The sequence below is a fragment of the Sciurus carolinensis genome, chromosome 8 (assembly GCF_902686445.1).
Source record: "Sciurus carolinensis chromosome 8, mSciCar1.2, whole genome shotgun sequence".
Lineage (NCBI taxonomy): Eukaryota > Metazoa > Chordata > Mammalia > Rodentia > Sciuridae > Sciurus > Sciurus carolinensis.
This window is the reverse complement of record NC_062220.1, coordinates 58,533,432-58,556,118: the sequence shown is the minus strand read 5'-3', so window position 1 is coordinate 58,556,118 and position 22,687 is coordinate 58,533,432. Positions and strand designations below refer to the sequence as shown.

The following is a 22,687-nucleotide window of genomic DNA, read 5'->3' as shown; positions in this document are numbered from 1 at the left end:
ATGCTATGTCCAAGTTCTTTTTAATTTAGAACTTATCTCTCACAGCTGATCTCTTTCCTTCACTTTCTGAATAGCATGCCTTCACTTATACCCCTTTTTCTTCCAAGAATACTCTTCCCCCCACTTCACTATGCTTATCCTCAAGTTAGGCCAAATCTTTGTTATCCTTTGTGAAGGTGTTTATGAAAATTTCCTCTAGAGGAGGAGGAAATTTTGCTGGACACAGAGCTAAGATGGTTTCTTTTCCTTATCTGACACTATTTTCAAACAGTTAATTTATTGTGATAATTCTTTCTTTGTGTCCTTTCTTATCATCTTCAATTATTTGTTATCACTTAAAGCAGAGTTTTTCTAATATTTTTTACTATGAACCACCCTAAGAAATACATTTTTACAATACAATATGCAAATACAGAAACACACTCAGATATCTTAAAATGATAGTGATCTATACTATTTTTGTTCTATTTTCCTAGTCAAAAGTATTTCAATTGATTTCATAATTGACAAAGTCATTTTGACCTACAGTATGAAAAATGCTTCTTCTCTATAATAATCATTCAGCAATTGTTTAGCAATTATTGATTATAAGGATAAAAAAAGGACAGAATTAGATTCATAATACTCTTAAAGACAAACCATTGGGTTTCTGGGAAAATATGTTAGAGTTGAAACACATTCAGAAGTATACAGTTAACAGAAGCACAAAAAATATTGATACTGCCATTAGATTTCAAAGTAAAGAATTCCAAAGCTATGATTAGATCTCATAAAGCATAATTTATATTAATATACTATGTTATAAAATTTTATTTTTCCTACATAGTTCTGAATGTGTTATGGAAAAAGAAATATTCTAAAATATTTACAGTTTCAATAGACCAGTGGCAAAAATGGTCAAAAAATATGGTGGAATGACAACTATTTAAAAACTTTCATACCTGAATTTCTCCCGTAATTGGATGAGAGACAACCTTTGTTGCATCAGTAGGCTGCAATATTAAAGACCATACATTATTTTGAGAGATAAATTATTCATAGAGTTTATCATTTCAAGTTTATTCTGAAATTAATTTCTATTTGGTCAGAGCACACTGCCTGGAAAATATATTTCATTCATTTGGTTTCTTCAGAATAACAGGGTCTACTTATATTTCTCAATACAAGTTCAATTTAATAGATACATAAATCTATTTTTCATTTTGCCAGGACTGTTTTGAAGCTGTAATTTTATACCAGCAGCATTTTCAATTACTTAGGAAAATGAACACTTTTGGTATAAAGTACTTCGTTAAAGTATTTAGAGGATTTAAAGATCTATATAGTTTTTACACAAGACCTGACTAGGAGCACAGACATTTTAATAAGAAAAGTTCTTTCTTGTACTATGCTGGGTGCTCAGCTTCTTCCTGCTCTCTTCCAGAGTAAAGCATCCAAGTGGTCACTTTCTATTAGTAGATGATGCTTAATTAAAGTTCTATCCATTACAGATAAATTCTCATCGATTTGATAATTTCTTTTACAAGTAAACCTTAAAAATGGCCTCAGGAAAGCAATTCATGCTGCTCTTCATGACCCCTTGTTGACTTGTTACATTTGCAGGAAGTAGGATATTTCCAGCCCTAAATCTATAATAGAATTTCAGGCAATGTGGTATCAATATAGAGGAGAGATTTACAGAAGTAAATCTTTTTACTTATATATTTATTTTAGAAATGAGGGAAGTCAAAAGAAGATAGCTTTATTCCAAGTTTTGTTTTATGAAATAACAGAAGAATAACATTCATGTCATCACTGATAAAGTTATGAGGGTGAGGGTTAAATCTTCTAAGCCACATATCCTTCATTAGTTCAACTAGTTTATTTTTTTAAAAAGTAGAGTTATTATAACTCAAACTGTGCCCTGGCTTCAAAGGATAAACTGTTATCAAACATTTACATTTATTTAATAATTATCTTTCTGTTTCAATAAAAAAGACAACTAAATATTGAGAAAAAAATGGTCCATACAAATTCCTGTAACTATTTATGTTGTAATCAAAGATTTGGAGTTTCTTCAAACCAGGTATCTTGTACCTTTTAAAAATTAAAAATTATGTTTTTTTTGTTTTACTTTTTAAAGTTTTCAGTTGACACAATTTACATAGTCACAGGATACAGTGGCAGTTTGGTAAACATTTGATAAATAAACATTATACAATGTATAATGCTAGAATCAAGGTAATTATCATTTAATGGGGCACAGAAAAACTAATGCTGCATGTTTTCATTCACATACAGAAAACAGAAAAGTTGATCTCATAGTAGTAGAGAAAAGAAGAGTATTCAATAGAGGCTAGAAAGAGAAGAGGGGGAGGGAGATTAAATAGCAGAACCAAACTACAGTAAAACAAAGAGAAATAAGTTTTAGTGCTCTATGACACAATAGGGTGATTACAGTTTATAACAATGCATTATACATCTCAAAATATTAGAATAAAAGTGTTTGCAGATTCATAGGACAAAGAAATTCTTGTGTCTTAACATATAGTCGGTGAATGACTGAATAAGAATCCCCCATTCTAGGGTTCCATGCAAAACTAAAAAAATGGTTACTGATAAATTGTTTCATTTGATTTTTCTTTGAGAACTGTACTTCATTTGACATATGATCATGGAAATATGATTTTATTTAGTGAGCAGAATAAACTAATAGGTCATTTTTAGTTGTCCTAGGGTTCTTCTATGAATACTGTGGGATACTTTAAATTATGGAGAATAAAAGACCAATATCTATTGGACACAACTATAAAAGCAAAAACTGACAAATGAAATTAAATTAAAATGCAGAGCAAAGGGAAAAATCAGCAGAACAAAGAGATAATCTACAGAAAAGAGAATATCTGCAAGCTATACATCTAATAGGGGATTAATATCAAGAATATAAATGGAGCTTTAAAATCTCAATAATGAAAAACCAAATAACCTGATTTAAAGAATTATCAACAGACCTAAATAAACATTTCTCAAAAGAAGATAAACATATGGCCAGGAACATGAAAAAGTGTTCAATATCAATAATCATCATGAAAATGCAGATCAAAATCACAATCTCACTAAGTCAGAATGACTATTATCAAAAAGAATAGAGATAATATGTGCTGGTGAGGATGTAGAGAAAAGCAAATCTCATGCACCTTGATGGGAAAGCAGAGTTAGTACAGCCATTATGAAAAACAATATGGAGATTCCTCAAAATTAAAATGTAGAACTACCACATAATTCAGCAATCTCAGTACTTTATATATCAAAGGAAAGGAAGTCAGTGTGTAGAAGAGACATCTGCACTCATGTTTATTGTAATATTATTCACAATAGACAAAATATGGCAGTGTTAAGCTAAGTATCCATCAGCTGATAAGTGGATAAAGAAAATGTGGTATATCCACACAATGGAATGATATTCAGCCTTAAAGAAAGAATGAAATCCTGTAATTTGTGATAACATGGATAGAACTGGAGATCATTTTGTCAATCAAGTAAGCCATGAACAGAAGACAAGTACTAAATGATCACACTCATATATGGATCTAAAAATGTTGACCTCATAGAAGTTAAGATTAGAATGATGGTTATCAGAGATGTGGGAAGATGGGGTGAGGGGAAAGGGGAGTGATTAGTACATGTGCACAATGTTACAGCTGAACAGGAAGAATAAGCTCTAGTGTTCTATGGCATAGGAGGGTGAATATAATTAAGAATATTGCAATAAATAACATTTAAAAGACAGAATTCTAAATGTACCCACCAAAAAGAAATGATAAAATTTTAAGATGATGATATGTTAATTACCCTAACTTGATCATTACCCAGGATATACTTGAATCAAATGATCACAATGTACATCATAAATAGATACATATGTTAATATCAATCAAAAGCATAGAATAATAAAATGCTTAATAGATGTGCTGTCTACATATAAAATTATGCTAATTATTATTTGCATATTTTACTTCTATTGTATTTTATTACATCAATAGACTTTATAATTTAATATTTAATTAGTCTCATACCAAATGAAACAAAAAGAAGTTAAAACTATGATTCTTAAAATTATCTTAGGAACATATGCTATATTTGGATATATTGTTACCTGAGTTAGGGATATACAAGCTTCAGATTATCACTTGATGTTTTTATAATTACAACATGATTTTTTTAAACTGCAGGATTTGGGGAACAAAGTATTGCCTTTTATGCATACTACATGTTAATGGGTCAAAACATCATTAAATTTGTTTATTTATTCTTTCATTCACTCAGCAAAAATGTTTCAATAAATTCTACATTTGCTAAATGTTAAAAAAAGATGGAGAGGTAATAGTCCCTCTCTTCAATAGTGGTAACATATACTGACTACAGTTTTCCATTTAAGAATATATATATATCCAAAATAATCAGATTTGATTAAAGTTACTATCAATAGAGTTGACTAGTATCCATGCAAGCATCATCCAATAGATTTCACTGTGAGCCACATAAATAATTTAAAATATTCTAGTATTCATACTAAAAATAAAAAAATATACATTGAGATAATTTCAATAACATTTTATGTAACTGCATTCATTCAAATATTACATTTAACATATTAACATAAAATTGTAATGAAATATTTTATGTTCCCTTTTTTCATACTGTCTTTGAAATATCTATCACCTGGAATTTATATAGAGAGCAGCTCTCATTAGGACTAGTCACATGTGGCTAGCAGCTACTTTATTAAATGGTGTAGCACTCTAATAGCATTTTAGCAAAAACACTATAACACTACAGAGACCCACATTCTTGACATAGAAAAGAATGTCAGAAAATCTCTCATTATAATTTCCTTAATGTTGTTCTAACACAACTGTTTTCATCTTTTAGTCATTACCTAAGATGTTCAAATATTACAATAAGTCAACTTTGTTCTCTCATAATACTGAGGTTCACAAATGACCACTGATGCTTTCATTCACAAATATTTATTTATTTTGCTATTGTTCTGTGCAAGTCACTCAACTATGAGCTTAAGGGGCTATAAGTTAAAATAAGAAGTGGCTCTTAGTTCTTGCAGAGATTGTAACCACTGGGAGGTTTAAACAAGCAAACAAGTAATTATAATTAAGATATACATTGTCTTAAAAGATAAATAAAACATTTGGCACTTTGGAGGGAGGAAGGAAGGGTATCTTCTGGTATTGGGGAAAGACCACAGTATGTGAAGATTTCTGGTCTTCATATTATTTTTGCCTAAACCCCATCACTGACCCTTTATTACCTGCAAATGGTAGTGGAAAGGTTAGGCACAACCTATAATATTCTCCAATTTTTGACTGTCTGGGCTTCTACTTTCTTACCCCTCTAGATTTTGTACACCTATGTAGGCAACTTTCTATCTGTGAGATTTTCTTCATGCTGCACTTTCTGCTTGGAATGTTGGTCTCTTTTCCCTGTTACCAAAGTCAGTTCATTAAACATCAGCTTTCTTAACCCATTCTCAAGGAGTCCTCACTCTACTTCTCAGTGACTTTCAACTATATACCTTCACTGAATTTGAAAAATGATTCATAACCAGTAATTAGGTCAGCACTTCTCAAAGTTCAAGGGGCATCAAACCCACTTGGAGAACTTACTAAAACCCAAGTGGCTAGATTCCATTTCCTGTTTCTGATATAGTAGACAGGGGTTGGGGTCAAAATTTTGCACTTCTAACAAGTTCCCAGATGGTTCTGATGCTGCTAGACTGGGAACATTCTTCAAGAACAATTCCACATGCTATGGAGGGATTTTCCCATCTTTGCATCTTGGGTATAGAGATGTGGCATTAAAAAGTATCTGTGGAAATGGGAATAGGTTGGAAACCCTAAATAAATACAGTTTTTACTGCAAGGATATTAGTAAAGATTTGACAACATTGTGCTTACTATGATATTCTCCCAAGGAAAACCATTTGACTCAGTCCTTTCAAAACAAGTAGAATATGGCCATAGAAGGAAATGGGGCAGAGGATATTCCAAGTAGAAGGGATGTCTTTTAAATAAGAGAGTGACACAATCAGATAATTTACAAATTGTCTTCATTGTCATCTGCTTTTATAAGAGTAAAAAATTAATTTTGCGGTCCCTTTTAATTCCCTACAATTTTAAAACAATGGTATTAGAAGTATTTGTTTCAAATGAAGATGTACATTAAGAAAAAATTGATTAGTGTGTAAATGTGCATAAAATTCAAAATGGTGACAGTATGTTACAGGTTTTCCTTGTTTCTTATTATCCTAAATTTTCCTTATCTCTATTTTTTTTTTTTTTTTTTGCTTTTTACTTAAATTATACATCTCATGTAATGTTTCACTTTTCTTTCCAGAAAAGATGCAAAGCCAATGTCTTCTACACAAAGAAGCTCAGATTCATGCAACAACAAAGAAAAATAATCAGAAGATATGAAACATCGGGCACATTTTTCAAATTCCTCATGATAAGCACTACAAGAGATGTGGACATGCATCATCTTGATGCATCTTGATCAGTTATACATTCAGAAGAGGAAAGAATGTTTTGTTTCAGTAAATTGTTAGGAAATAAGATATCACAAAAAAAACATTTTAGAAAATGATATTTTATTTCCTGTCCCCTGGACTGAGTGAAGAGCTCAGAACAAGTGACTTGGAAGTTATACCCAACACTTCTCACCTTGCTACTGCTGTGCTTCTTTTTGCTCACTGAGGGTGACCCAGGCTGCCCAGGGCTGGGAACAGAACTGGATCCTGCTGATGTGGGACCGGAATGAGCATGAGATCCCTTCTCAACCACTGAGGACAGGACCAGGGGTGACTGCTGTAGCGAAACCTTTTGGAGCTCTGCTGCCAGTTGTTTGGGATCAACCCCTGGGGATTTCGCTTTGTCCACTACAAAACAATGAAAAGCCTTTACATACTTCTCTGTTTCACTGGCACTTAATTCCATGGGACTTATTGGAATCCTATGTGACAAAAAGCAAACTATTACTCATTAACTAAGCTAAGGTTTCAAAATTAAAGAACTTAATTGCAGTTGTCTGGATTAATTTTTGAGGAAGTCTGGAGGGCCCAGAAAAGAGTGACAGCATGCTGGATTACAGAGGAACATAGAAGTTCCAATTCTCTTCAGAGAAATGTTTTTAATGTTTCATGTAAAAAAATGCATGAATGACAATGATATTTTATCCAGTGCAACTCATTTGTGTGATCAGATACTTTTCCTTCTCCAAATCTTACATATGTCTTTCTTTTTAAGGGGAAAATTTCACAGAGAATACTTACATTAATAAATTTGTTAAAATTCCTATAGAACTTGGTCTGTTTAGTGCAGCAACCCAGATTTTAGAATTGTCACTTTAATCCTAGGAAGTACTTGATAAAAGTTAAAGGAAAAAGTGATACTTTTAGTCTTACAATTGATCTAATAAATGTGTAGATTATATTTGTTATCTAAGAAAGAGTTAAGTCTTACACCATCTACTTATGCAATTACACGTTGGTTTTTATTTATTATAAAAAGCAACCAAAAGGATCAGGAATTAGTGTTTCGAATGCCAGTTATAGGGCTGGCAGTGTAGCTCAGTGATAGAGCACTTGCCTAGCATCCTAGCATGCCTAAGACTATGGGTTCAATCCTCAACACCACCAAACTAAACCAAACCAAACCAAAAAATAAGAAAAATAAATATTAACTAAAAATTATATAAGCTCAAAAGGAAGTTTTTAACTAAAAATTATATAAGATCAAAAGAAAATGGCTCTATGGATTACTTTCACAAAATGAATTTAAAGAATTAAAAATGTGGACTCACACAGCAAGGACTTCATATGAATTTCTTACTAAATGAGTCTAACATGCAAACATGTGCTTCCCCAGAATGTTAAAAACATCACTATAATGCTTTTGATTTTGTTAAAATTTAAATAGAAATCAATAACTTTGTCAATATCTTTTCATTTCTTCATCTACAGCTACATTTTCCTCTACAACTGCTTCTGCATCTACATCCTTATCTATAGTTAAAAGTAGATTACTTCTACCTACCAGCTCTTGGTGGTTCGTGAAGTTCCAGGTGCTGAGGATTTTCTGAATCTGATAGCATATTGAGATCCCTAAAAATTAAGACAAAACATTAAGAAAGAAATGGAGGAAGCCTGAGACAAAGTGCATTTTTTTCCAACTACCCTGATTTTTTTTTTCAGTAGATAAATGAGAAGTGGTTAATGACATAAAGCAACTTCAAAGCATGCTCACCCTTCTAAACCAATATATATTTGCAATGCTGTTAAAAGTCAGAGCTGATAAAAATGATTATTTAAGGTGAAATCTTTATGGATTAAATGTAAGTTCATTTGAGATACAACACACATCCATGAAATCTTAATGGGTTCAGGCTTTTTTAAAAATGAAGCATGTTTCAATAAAAGCATGAAAGGGGAGAGCTATTGACATAATCAGAAACTAAATTAGCTGAATTCTGTTTATGCTTTAGACTTGAACTCTGAACACAGGAAATCTATGAACTTTGTTTTCACTTATTTTCTAATTACTGAAAATCTTGCTGACTGGCAAAGGTTCCACCTTAACAATTATAAATTAAAAGAGCCATGAATAGCCAAAAAATGGAAACAGAAAGATGGGGAAAAACTCACAGTCTTACACATATTTCTGCTTCCCCACTTTGCTGACTAATGATACTCTGTACTTCTTCATATGTTTTGGAAGTTAAGGAAATTCCATTCCATTCCAATACTTGCATCCCTAAAAAGACAAATTTGAGTATAAAATCAAACAGGTATGCTATCTGCAGTCTGGGTCCACAGGGCATAGAAGACATTTCTTTGTATTTAAAAGTCAACTCAGCACACCATTTCAGAGAACATACTTTCAAAGTTCTCTGGAACTTTCTGTATTTTGATTTCATAAACTTACCTGAGAACATAAAATACACTTAATACAACATGCAAAATTTTGCTCTAGAAGACTTATAAATGTTAGCAAACACATGCATAATGTTCACACTGCTATCAAGAAAACATTATTGAATATATATTGCTTAGACAAACTCTGTTTAGAAAACAATCAATATAATTTGCTTTGGGGAGCAAGCTACTAGAAAAGTATAAACTTTCATATTCTATCATGGAATGAGAGTGGCAGAAAAAAGTCATCAAGATTTTCTTGTTAAACTCTCTCCAGAAACTGTTGTATCTTGCCTTTTCCAGGTAAAACAGATTTTACTTTGTATCTTGTTCTTTGCTGCATGTCAGATATTCCTGAATACAGTAGCAGGAACATCATAGGAAGGGCAGCCATGTGGGTCTGTGACTTGTACAGTGAAGGCCCTGTGCTCAGAATGGCTCCATACTTGAGGCTGTTGCCATCTCAAAAATGTTAGATAATGTGTGAACAAACAACCCACATTTTTATTTTGCAAAGAATCTCATAAATTTTGTAGCTGGCCTTGTCTGGCCAGGGCATTTCATTTTTCCTTTTTACCTAAAAGATAATGCTAAACAAAAAAAGGAAAAAAAGTTAACACATAATTGATATTTAAACATTTTACACCTAGTTTCTTCGGTCCATTCTATATGAACTGCCAAAATAATTTAGGGTACACATTTGGCATGACTCACATGGAACTAATATGTGGCTATGTGAGCTGGATATACAAAGATAAATCATCCCACTCAGTGCTGAAATATTTGAGAATGTTAATCAGCTTCACCTGAGAAAAACGTATGTATGCCATAATCTAAATAAAATAATAATTTTATTTATTAGGTTCTTAATGAGCTTTGCCCTTTTCCATGTTGTTCACCATTGGCTTTAATGGAAAATTCTAAATATGTGTCTTTAAAAGTTTTAAAGATTATGATATACATTCACAGAAAGCATATTATAAGTTGCAATCAAGTAAGAGAAATGCTTTTCCACTCCAATGAAATACCAAAAGAAGTCCATAAAAAGGCTCACAGTAACACAAACACAATGACTTTTCTATAACTTACTCCAAGAAAACTTTATCTTCAGATGGGCCTTAGGTTTATTTCAATAATCCAAGGCTGTTGCACACATAAAATGAGAAAATTATGTAAAAGACAGTGACAAACCCTCTAAAGAAAAACATGACACACTGAGAGAGGAAAGCAAAGCACTTTTTAAAAGTCAGGACAAAAAGTACATTTAAAAACAGATGATTCTGAATTGAAACAAATTAATGCTGTTATAATTCAGAAATTGCATTGTCACATTTCTGCAGGAGTGTATTTTATTGAAAGAAATAATCACATATCTTCATTCTTTTCCTGTTGAATTTACCTGTTTCTTTATATCTTGAAATGAAGAGCAAATTGATAAAACATGATTATTCAGTGAAATGAAAAAAAATGCATCTAGTCATAGAAAGAAAAATTATCTAGTACTGTTAATAAACAATATATTTCTTTCAGTATTGTCAAAAAATTATAGATAATTGGGGTCTGGCTTGGATATGTATCTGGGACCATGAACTACTTGATCTGCTCTGTCTCACAATAGGCCAGTTGAACTCAGTTTGTCCCCAGAGTTGGTACAATACTGCAGTTCAAAAGATTGTCAAGTTTTTTTTTTTGTTTTTTTTTTTTTAATCTTGGTTTCGTGCCCATGATGAAATCCTACAGGAAAGGTGACAACTGGAACAGTTATCTAATTCTTTCCCTTTCCATTGTTGAACTTCCTACAAATCCTATGAGAACCATACTAAATAGTAAATGGAAAAATAGAAATCACCCTTTATTCATTTCAGAAAATGATTTTAGGAGTTGTGAGAATTAAATATGTAACTTTAAAAAGATACACTTGAGGAGCTGAAGAAATAGCTCCATTTGGAGAGCGCTCGCTTAGCATGCGCAAGGACCGCGGTTCAAATCCCGGCCCTTCAATTGAGAAAAAAAAAAAAAAAACTACAGAAAAAGATACACTTGATAAATCACATCCACAAAAGGAAGGACAAAAATTGTATAATCATCTCAGTGGAAGAGAAAATGCATTTTTAAAAATATTTATTATCCCTTCATGATACAAACAAAGAAGAAACCAGGGACACATCATAATAAAGATCACTCTTGTTAAGCCAATAGCTAACATTACACCAATGGGGAAAAGCTGAAAGTTCTCTAAGATCTGGAACTAGACAAGGATATTCACTTTCTCCACTTGTATTCAACACGGAATCCTAGCCAGAGCAAGACAGAAATAAAAGATATCCAAGTTGGAAAAGAGGAAATCAAATTCTTACTGTTCACAGGTGATATGTTCTTATATATAGAAAGACCCACAAACTTCACCAAAAAACTATTAGGACTAAGAAATAAATTCAGCAAAGTTGCAGGATACAAAAGCAACATATAAAATCAGTAGTAGTGCTATATGCCAGAAGTGAATTATCTGAAACAGAAATCAAGAAAGCAATTCCATTTACTATAGCTACAAAAATAACCTATTAATAAATTTACCCAAAGAAGAGAAAGACTTCTAGAATGAAAGTTATAAAACATTTATAAAAGAATTTGAAGAGAATACAAAAGAATAATGGAAAGAAATTTCAAGCTCATGGTTTAAGAAATCAATATTGTTATAATGTTATACTATCCACAGAAATGTATAGATTCGAGGCAGTCCCTATCAAAATAGGAACAACATTCTTCACAGAACTAGAAAAAAAATTCTAAAATTTATGTGAAACCACACACACACACACACACACACACACACACACACACACAAACTGAATTGTTAAGGTCACCTTGAGCAAAAAGAACAAAGTAGGAGGCATTACACTACTTGACTTCAAAATACTTGAAATATATTTGTTAATTGTAAAAATCCTATAATTTAAAATGCATGAAAAATTTTTTTGAAAATCATACTCTGTGAAAATTCAGTTATGTTTTATCATTTAATAAATTTGAATGCTTTTCAATCTTAAAATACTTTACATATTGTTTTAGAAAGACTTCCTAGAAGATAGTATGCATATGAATAATGATTATTTATTATTGTGAGCAAACATTCACATTTTTCTTATATCAAGATGTATAGTGAACAGTTTTTCAGGTTTGCAAATGAACAAACAGATGATAACTATTGTAGCAGCTTCCAGTAGGAACATTAAGACATAATGGGGACAGAATTTGCTGCTCAAAATCTCAAACCTAATATGTCACAAAACAGTAAAAAGAAAAAGACAATTATTAGGTAATTCTAGAACTTTAAAACAATTCTCTTGTATATGTCTTCATAATTCCAGATTAATTTTGAATGTTCCTCAAACCGGTTAAAGCCAGTCTTAACTTTATGATACATAATTTCATGTTATTTTACCATTTGATTTGTTTAATATTTACCATTACATTAAAACACCTGTGGTTACAATTATTTAGTTAACAGTCAAAATCTTACGGGTTAATGTATATTCAAACATATATCACACCAAAGCTTCTGACTCAAAGCTTATGCCGAAGCTCTTTTTTTCTTTCCACATGTATTTTTCCAGCACCTAGCATGTTACTTTTATGTCTAATATTTGTTATAAAAATAAAAAGATCATATTAGAAAAACAATAGAAATAACTTGGCAATTAGTAAAATAAAGGTACATTAACAGAGGAGCAAGTCCAAAACTGTTGTAGGTAAATCAAGAAACATATAGATTCATTAGCGATTAGGAAGTGCAAATTAAAATAAGAATGCAATATTACCTAACTCATCAGATTGAAAAAGGCATGAAAGCCAGAAAATGCCATGCGTTGAATGGATATGGGATCAGGAGACCCTGACCTCTTCACGGGAGGTCATACTTGCTAGATGGTGTGCTCCAGCTTATTCCCACTGTGATGTGAGAATACTATGACTAGGATGTGACGCAAAAAAGCTTGTTTATTAAAGGTGTAATTATCCTAATGAGATTAAAGAATGCAACTGTTTCAGAAAGCAATCTGGCAGAAACTAGTGAAATTAAACACACAAATAACCAGACATTCCCTTCATGAGTATCTGTGGAATTAGGAAAATTGGGCATGGAGAGTGTAGGAATGTTAACGATGGAAATACTTGGCAGAAGCTGGAAGAAAAAGAACACAACTAGTGTTGACACCAGAAGGTGAATCCATCTTAAAACCTTTGGCAGGTAAAAACAAGTGAGAAACAGGATCTGGTCTATAGAGTAATGCCATTTAGGTAGATTCAATGATATGCATATAAAATTACAGTATATATTTTACAAATAAATAGCAGGCATCACAAAAATTATAATAGTTGCCCAAGAAGGGAAGAAGGGAATTGGAGAAGAAAATAAGAGAAAATGAATGAATAAATGACAAATACACACAGGATGGAAGCTAGCATGAACCAATAAGGATGGCGTGCTACAAAATGAGGATTTGATGTATGCAGGGGTCCAAAACAGAAGTGAGAAGTCTAAACTTAAATAAACTCAAATATTGAATACAAACACACATACACACACACACATTTATGTAGAATTTATGTGTGTGTGTATACAATATTTTTGTAACTTCAGGGGTCCAACACATTATTTACATCAGTTATACTAATTACTCATTCACTTTTATGTTAGGCTATGTTAATATATGAGAAATATATAGATAAATTTTATTCTATTTTGACAAATATACTTTTTATAATTTACAATCTTGACCATTTATATAGTAGCATAAAAAAGAAAGAAAAAGGAAGCATAGAAGAAAGAAAGGGCTATGAAAATAGGAGGAAGGGAATATTTAGCAAATGGGGAAAAATGGTGATTGAACAGTGTCCTACTTATAGGACAAGCAGATACTTGCAGTGATGATAAGATACTAAAAACCCTGGTGTGTTTATTTGAGGAAATTCATCTGTAACTATGAAATCCAAAGGTTTGGAAGTATCTCACTGAAGAGCTAATATAATAATTTTGTTATTTTTGTGTTTATTTTTGCTATCATGTTTACTCTTGATACTCGTAGTTCAAACAAAACTTAAAATAGTGCAAATATACAAAAATGGACCTACTTTTATTGAATCAGGCTCCATTTTCCTGTTCTTTCCCTGGCCACACACTTACATGGTATCCTGTTTCCCTGATGTACATGAATACATTATGAATTCAAATGACCTCAATATGTTAGTCAGCTTTCACTATAACCAAATAATTGAGATAATTTACTTACAAAATGTTTATTTTGGTTTGCAATTTTCCAAGTTCAAGACCATGATTGATTGGTCCCACTCTTTTAGGTCTGAGCATGTAGTAGAACAAAACCTTTTACATCACAAACCTGGGAGTAAAGCAAAAGAGGACAGGACCAGGGCTCTCTCAACTTCCTTCCTTCAAGGGCATGAACACAATGACTTCAAGACCTCTCATAAGGCCTCGGATGGTTCCACCATTTTACAAAAGCACCACTCTAGGGAACCAGGCTTAAACACACGGACTTTTAAAAGACATTGAAAATCCAAACCACAGTCCTGAATAAGAATAATTTGCATTAACCAAAACACTGCCTCCAGGAACATACTGGAAGAAGAATAATCTGACTTTTGTTCTATTGAAAATGGAATCTGAATTGGAAAAAAATATTTTTAACCCAATTATTTTAATGATGTTTTCACATACAACTCTGTGTGTGTGTGTCCTTGTGTGTGTGTGTGATATAGCAATAAAAAATTAAAACCTGCCCACTTCTCAGTAAAGAGAATATGCACTATTTTCAGAAGGATAAATATTATATTTATCAGCAGTTTATTTTATGAATTCCTTGCTGCTAATTGCTAACAGTTTAAACTTTCTCTTCACCATAATCAAACTGTGCTCACATTTAGTTTAGTTATTAACTAGCTGCTGTACCTTCAAGCAAGATGGTTAATCTGCCACCCTTGACTCTTTTAACTAGTTGCTCCATAACTAGTTTATTTCTGTTTCATGATGTGGAGAATGAGAGGACTATGATAGAATGGGAAACAAAAAAACAGAAAAGGCAATATTTGAGCTCCGGATTTATATGAGAAATTTAAAGACTATTTTAGAATCCTCAAATCTACATAAAATAAATTATTTTTACTATCTACAACTTTTCTTCACAAATGTAATAAATTTCTCAAGCACATAAGGTCACCTATTTTGCATTCCTCATATTTCCTCTCACTTCTCTTTTAGTGGCAGTTTTTCAAGTTCTTGATTTTTCCTGGCTCCTAAGGTTTCTATGGTATTATTCTGACATAGCTTCCCCTTACTCCCAGCTATTGCTGTGCTTGTCAGCTCTGGGTTTGGAATATGCAATGTTAAGTTTGCATCTAAACTTGGTTTAAATTTGCATGCCAAATAAAGTATTGAGTGTCCAAAGTTGATATAAAGCTAAAATGCATTTCATTGATTTTAGCTATTTGCATTAAATTTTCATCAAAAATTCTTGAAAATAAAAAATTAAAATATCAAAATTTTACTCTATTAAAGTATATATTTTTAAAATATGTGATACATCACAATGGACTCTCAGTCATAAAAAAAGAATGACTTTATGACATTTGCCAGTAAATGGATGGATCTAAAGACAAAAATCAAAGGTTGAATGCTCTCTCTGATATGTGGATGTTAACACACAACGCGGGGCGGAGAACAGAAGTTCATAGATAAAGGGGAATGAAAGGAAGGGAGTAGGAAAGACAGTGGAATGAATCTGAACTAACTTTCCTATGTACATATGTAAATATACCACAGTGAATCTCTTCATCACGTATACCATAAGCCTGGGATCCTACTTAGAATAAGATGTGCTCCATGTTTGTAAAAATATGTCCAAATATGCTCTATTGTCATTATAACTAAAAAGAACCAAAAAAAGTGATAAGTGATAATACAATTTTCATAGTATGAAGATAATAGAATTTTAAACTCATTGGTAATTTTAATGTGAATTTAATAAGTGCATATTCCCCTAAATATCAGTAATATCAAACTTGCTATATCTAAAATCTCTAGGAGATTTGTGGTAATTGTCTACTTTTTGTAAGCCACTGTATATTTTGTATTGAATATGAAAATTAAAAACATTATTAAGCAAAGATATATGCTAATGTAATATATTTATTTCTATCCTTGGGCAGGAATATAGGCAAGATTTCTACAGAGAAACATTATACATTTTGGATATATTTTTAAATTGATCAGAATTGGAGAAATTAAATTCTACATTTGAAACATTTGTTGATTTGGGTTATGATCTTGAGAAATTTACTTCCCATGCCACTTCCTTCACTAACATTTTTTTGGTAAGAACCAGCAATTAAAATTAGCAGGGTTAATATGCATATGAAAATTCTCGAATAAAGTTAATTTATATAAAAAAGTTCTCAGGACATTTAGAATAGGAAAATTTTTAAAATAAATAAATAAAAACCTAAGAATACCAAAATTGTCTGAGCTGATCTGAGCTATCTGAGCTGACCTAAACTTCTTTTCTAGGCCTGACTTATATTGAAAAATACTTATCATCAACAGCTTCAGCACTCACAGATCTACTATAGATTTGGCTCTAATCACAAAAGTATAATTGTAAAATAAATAGATTCTCACATACTTTGCAGTATTAATGATTAATAATGAAAATTTCTTGATGGAGGATTACACGAATCAAATGTGTTGTAAAAGCACAAGTTGGTACCACTTCATAGACTGATGCTATAAAGAAAGATCCTTGCAGATACTCTAATTAAATTTGTTGTCCTAAATATTAAAAAGGTGGCAAATAAGAGTTGATGTATCTTGATATGTCTTGCCCACATACTACAGAACTCTAATCAACTATATCCCAGGCCAATGCTAGTACCAATTATTAGGGAAGTACATTCAAATGATGTCATCTAAACCTACATGGTAGCCCACCTGAATATAAACAATGTTCAAAAATGCAAAACTAAGCACAAAACATATGAATGATTTATAAGGCCAAATTGTATAATCTGTATGACAATATTATTTTGAAGACCTGGGCATGTAAAAATTGAAGATATTAATGAACACATAGAAAGTTCTTATTGCATATATTTAGGGTGGTAACAATAAAAATTATGGATGCATGAAAGTGGACAGGCTTCCTCATCTTTTTTCCTCATCCCTCTCCCAAATAAGAAACCAATATCACATTTCTCCAGGAAGTTATGCTGTTACCTGCCAGAAGAGGAAATAATAGAGCAATGATTAAAGAAATGGAAGGCAGAGAGTCCGTCCTAGGAAAGGGATGTAGTTGGAGTTTTCAAAGCAATCGGAACTGTCATTCTGCTTGTCATATTGTTCAAGGAAGATGGCATTACCTCAAAGAAAAACACTATGAGGCACCTTTAGAAAGTTGGACATTAGATTCTGGGATTCACTACTCTTGTTAAAAACTTGGGTACAGTTAAGGGAGCCAGTTACTCTTAAGGAAGTGTACTGGCTTTGATACAGCACTTTTAATTTCATGGATCAAAGCATAGAGACTGAGACCCCAGCAATTCAGAATGTGTAATACCCTCATTGGGTATTTCCTCAGTTCAGGTGGGGCAGGAAACACCAAATAATAATTTCGCTTACATTCCCTACCCACAGGTGAAGGGAACATTGGAACTGATTACATTAGATTTATAGGGGAAAAAAGTAATGTTTCTAGAAAACCAGTGTAACTTACAAACTTTTGCTTTTAAAACACAGTTAAGTTGAATAAGGGAATATAATTAGCCATAGTTTGTGGGCCAATTAGGGAAGATTATCATGATAGGATTCCGTTTCTACTCATAATGGTCACTAAAATATTCAAATATCCCAGTGCAGTATTTTCTGGAAGGATTAATAAAAATGACAAAGCCACTCTATGGCTATAATTTATTATATTTAGATTTACATGTGTTATTTGAAACAGACCAAATCAGAGTGGTTGAATGAGTCAGAATAAGGGGTACAGATTTATTAGCATAATTTTTATTGATCTCCAGAAAATGTAACATAATATCACCATCTCATTTGAAGTAGATTACAGTTCCTAAATTTATAAATTTCTTTTGATTTCCCAATTTATTTGGTTAAACTGCCTAGAATGTGTGCTTTTTACCTATTTTTAATTAAATGCTATTAATAGACTCATACTACCAAATCTGAATACTGCCATGACCAACTAATCTGAACAAACAAAACTAATAACATGAATTACTAGAGATAACACAGTTAGTTGAATGGGCGCAGGAAACTAAGGGAAATGACACATTTGTGTATGAGAAATTCTTGCCTTACCTGTTGCCCCCTCTGTCTTAAGTACTCTTACTGAATCATTAATGATTATAACTTTAAGCCCTTAATCTTTTTTGATGTCAATATTTTATGAATTGTTCATTTTCAAATGTTACTTAAGTGTACCCCACTACTCAGACAGTAGAGTTTAACATAAAATATCACCACTTTATTCGAGGCAAATTATTTCCTACAACAATGAATTAGTGGCAAATCATCATTATTCCCACTGAACTTACATGAGAAAATAAATTTCATTTCATAACATTATTTGATAGATTGAATACATAGAGCTTTTCTTACACTACTGAGATATAACTTTAAGTCATGCATAAATGAGCAAAAATGGAATTATATTTCTAAAAAAGGAATGTTATGACAAAACAAAAATTGGCAGTAAAAGGAAAATTCAAATGCCCTCATCCAAGCAGGGCAACATGGAACATACTTGTAATCTCAGTTATGCTGAGACAGGAGGATTGCAAGTTCAAGGTCAGTCTGAGAAATTTAACAAGATTCTTTTAAACAAATTAATTAATTAATTAAAGACTGGGGATATAGCTCATTGATAGAACACCCCCAGGTTCAATTCCCAGTACTACAAAATACAAAAACAAAACAAAACATATACACTCATCCCATTGTATGAGAAAATAAAATGTTTCCTTTCACAAAGGAGGAGGAATGTCTTAGGACAACCCGAAAACCAAAAGTGTTCTTCCTCAAAGTATGCCAGGGGTTGGGTGGGAGGGTGTGAATGTTAGAAGAAGAGTGAGTGGATATGACCAATTCGTGTTATATGCATATATTGAAATATCAGTGAAACCCATTTATTTGTACAATTAATGTGTTAATAAATATAATAATAAGAAATAAATTAAGAAACTATTCCTCCCTAGAAAATCACAAAGCAGTTATTTGCTGTGTTAAAAAGTTAATTAAATTTATATTTTAATTGAAGAGTAGGGCACATTTCCAAACTCATTTTATGAGGGTAGCATTATTCCAATACCAAAGCCAAACAAGGGCATGACCACAAAAGAAAATTACAGGTCAATGTCACTGATTAACACAGATACAAAAATCCTCCACAAAAGACTACCAAAACAAATTCAACAGCAAATTAAAAGTTTTATTCACTGTGATCACATGGGGTTGCATTCTGGGAGGCAAGAATGGTTCAACATACACAAGTCAATAAATGTGGTACACCACATCAGTGGAATGGAGGAAAACCATGATCATCTCAATAAGTGCAGAAAAAGCATCTGACAAAATTCAAAATTTCCATGATAAAAACTCTCAACAATTCGAGTATATAGGATATATTGCCAAACAAGAAGGGCATAAAAGTGAGCCAGCAACTAATATGATACTCACTGGTAGATAAGCTAAAAGCTTTGTCTAAGACAGGGTGACCACTGTCACAAATTGTAATCAAATTCCAGCCAGACCAAATAGGGAAGAAAGAAGTGGGGGAGTGGGTGAAAGTGGTGGAGGAGGAAGAGGATAAAGAAGAGAAGAAAGAGGAAGAGGAAGAAAATGAGGAGGAGAAGGAGGAGGGGAGAAGTAGTAGTAACAGCAATAGTAATAGTAATAGTAAAAGGCATCCATTTGCAAAAGAAAGAAGTAAATCTGTGTAAATGGCATGGTCCTATGTATAGAAGACCCTTTTAATCCCATCATAATATTGCTATAATGAATAAATTCCGTCAAATTGCAGGATAAAAATCAAAATATAAAAATCAGCCACCATTTTATAAACTAATAATGAATTATATGAAAAAGAAATAATTTAAAAATCTCATTTACAAAAGCAACAAAGATAAATAAATGACTAAGCTATACATTTAACCAAAGAGATGAAAGATCTCTATCATGAAAACTAAAACATTAATGAAAAAGATTGAAGACACAATTACATGGAATGATGTCCCATGCCAATCCATTGGAGGAAATAATACTGTTAAGATTTCCATACTATTTCAGTAATTTCAGTAAAATTCAGTAGATTAAATGTGAACCCTATAAAAATTCCAAGGACTTTTTTCACAGAAATAGAAAAAAATAGTTTTAAGGTTCATATGGAATCACCAAAGTACCCCAAATAGTCAAAGCAATCTTGAGAAAGAACAAAGCTGGAGGTATTCACTTTTTAATTTCAAACTGTATTACAAACTATAGTCTCCGAAATTATGGTACTAGAACAAATGCAGACACTCAGCCCAATGGAACAGAACTGACAGCCTAGTAATAAATCCGAAAATATACGATTAACTAACCTGTAACAGGATATCAAGAATATATAATAGGGAAATGATATATTTCTGTTTTGGGGTATATATTTGAAGGAAAAGATATCCTCTGTTACATTATTATTCATAATAGCTAAGATATGGAAACAACCTTAGTATCTAATGATGGATGAATGGATTGAATGAATAATATATACATATACATATATATAAAATATAAAAAACACATAAAAGAGAAATAATTTTTGCTATTTACAACAACATGATTGAAACTTAAGAGCATTATTCTAAGTGAAATAAGTCAATTAGAGAAAGACACTATGTGATCTCACTCATAGGTGAAATCTAAAAAAGCTGAACTCACAGAATCAGAGTGAAATGGTGGTTTGCCAATGGAAGGGAGATGGGGGAAATGAGAAACATTGGTCAAAAAGTTGAAACTGAGTTACAAGTTGACTAAGTTCTGGGGAATCTAACATTCATGATGACTAAAGTTAGCAATACAGTTATATTTTTAAAATTCTCTAAAAAGTAGATCATAGATATTCTCACCAATAAATAAACCCATACATCAGATGAGGGATATGCTAATTAGCTTTAATAATGTGATAAATTAATTAACTAAAGCTAATTAATTTAGCTTCGTAATATATACATAAATCAAAATAAGGAAAATAGTAATAAAATGGAAACAGTCTTTGAGAAAGACTTAAAAAATAAAATACTTTGCTTATGTTTGAATCAATGACACTATATGATTATTATGAATGATAAAATCAAAATTAGGAAAGTGATCCTTTGATATACAATTTCTTTCATCACTAGAAGTAGAAAAGTTATAAATACTACAGAGAGGTCATTTCAAACAATAAAAAATCAGTAACTGTGTTACCTTCCTGAGAGAATTTTCAAAGAAATAAATTATGAGTCAAGTTATTTCACAAGAAGTGCCAATATTCTCCTCTTTACATTACATAGAAGAGTTAGCAAATAATCCACTTCACTTTGATAGATGTTCAATAAACAATAACTGGCATTTGATGGTTGAATTCCATAAAAATGTTCCCTACCACTTTAAATAAATAGAATTCAATTTCAAATGCTATCAATCCATATTATAGTATAAACAACATTCTATAATTGATTTTTCATTGAAAAACAAGAATTGTCTAAGAAGAGTTCAACAGCATATCTGTCATCTGATATATGACAAATAAATATCTTTTCTCTAGTTTTCTCACATTCATGCAAAGAAATAATCATAAGCAAACATGATTGCAACATAAAAAACTAAAGGCAGTATAGTTCTAAATGAATTATGGAAGATATTCATATGTATACCATCTAATCATCAGGAGTCCTTATGATGAAAAGGAAGGAAATTAGACCCATTTCACTTATGTTTCTATAATATTAACAAATAGCACCAATAAAGGATATTTAAAAAAAAACAACAAAGTTGTTTTGCCCATTCCCCCCCCTCACTTTATCTTCACAGTCATCTAGTGAGATAGAATAGACATATCCCTATTTTTTATAGATGAAAAACTCAGTTTTATTTTTTATTATTTATTTATTTATTTATTTATTTATTTATTTTTTATTGTAAACAAATGGGGTACGTCTTGTTTCTCTGTACATGAAGTAGAGGCATGACATTTGTGTAATCATACATTTACATAGGGTAATGGTGTTTGATTCATTCTGTGATTTTTTTTCCTTCCCTCCCACCCCTACCACCACTCTTTTCCTCTATACAGTCCCTCCTTCCTCCATTCTTGCCTCCCTCCCACCCCCCATTATGTATCATCATCTGTTTATCAGAGAGATCATTCATCCTTTGGTTTTTTGAGATTAGCTTATCTCACTTAGCATGATATTCTCCAATTTCATCCATTTGCCTGAAAATGCCATAATTTTATCATTCTTCATGGCGGAGTAATATTCCATTATATATATATACCACAGTTTCTTTATCCATTCATCAATTGAAGGACATCTAGATTGGTTCCACAATCTGGCTATGGTGAATTGAGCAGCTATGAACATTGATGTGGCTGTATCTCTGTAGTATGCTGATTTTAAGTCCTT

At 31.8% G+C, this 22,687-nt stretch overlaps 1 protein-coding gene across 1 annotated transcript in view; it reads right to left on the bottom strand.

Moving 5' to 3' along the window:
• The window catches only part of Pclo (piccolo presynaptic cytomatrix protein), a 423,596-nt gene that overhangs the window by 97,575 nt on the left and 303,334 nt on the right, over positions 1-22,687 (bottom strand). Inside the window, exons 11-14 of the mRNA XM_047560916.1 lie at positions 8,696-8,804; positions 8,088-8,155; positions 6,717-6,931; positions 942-992 (exon numbers count right to left, since the gene is read on the bottom strand). Of these exons, the coding sequence (XP_047416872.1) occupies positions 942-992; positions 6,717-6,931; positions 8,088-8,155; positions 8,696-8,804 (443 nt within the window). The remainder of the gene's footprint in view (positions 1-941; positions 993-6,716; positions 6,932-8,087; positions 8,156-8,695; positions 8,805-22,687) is intronic.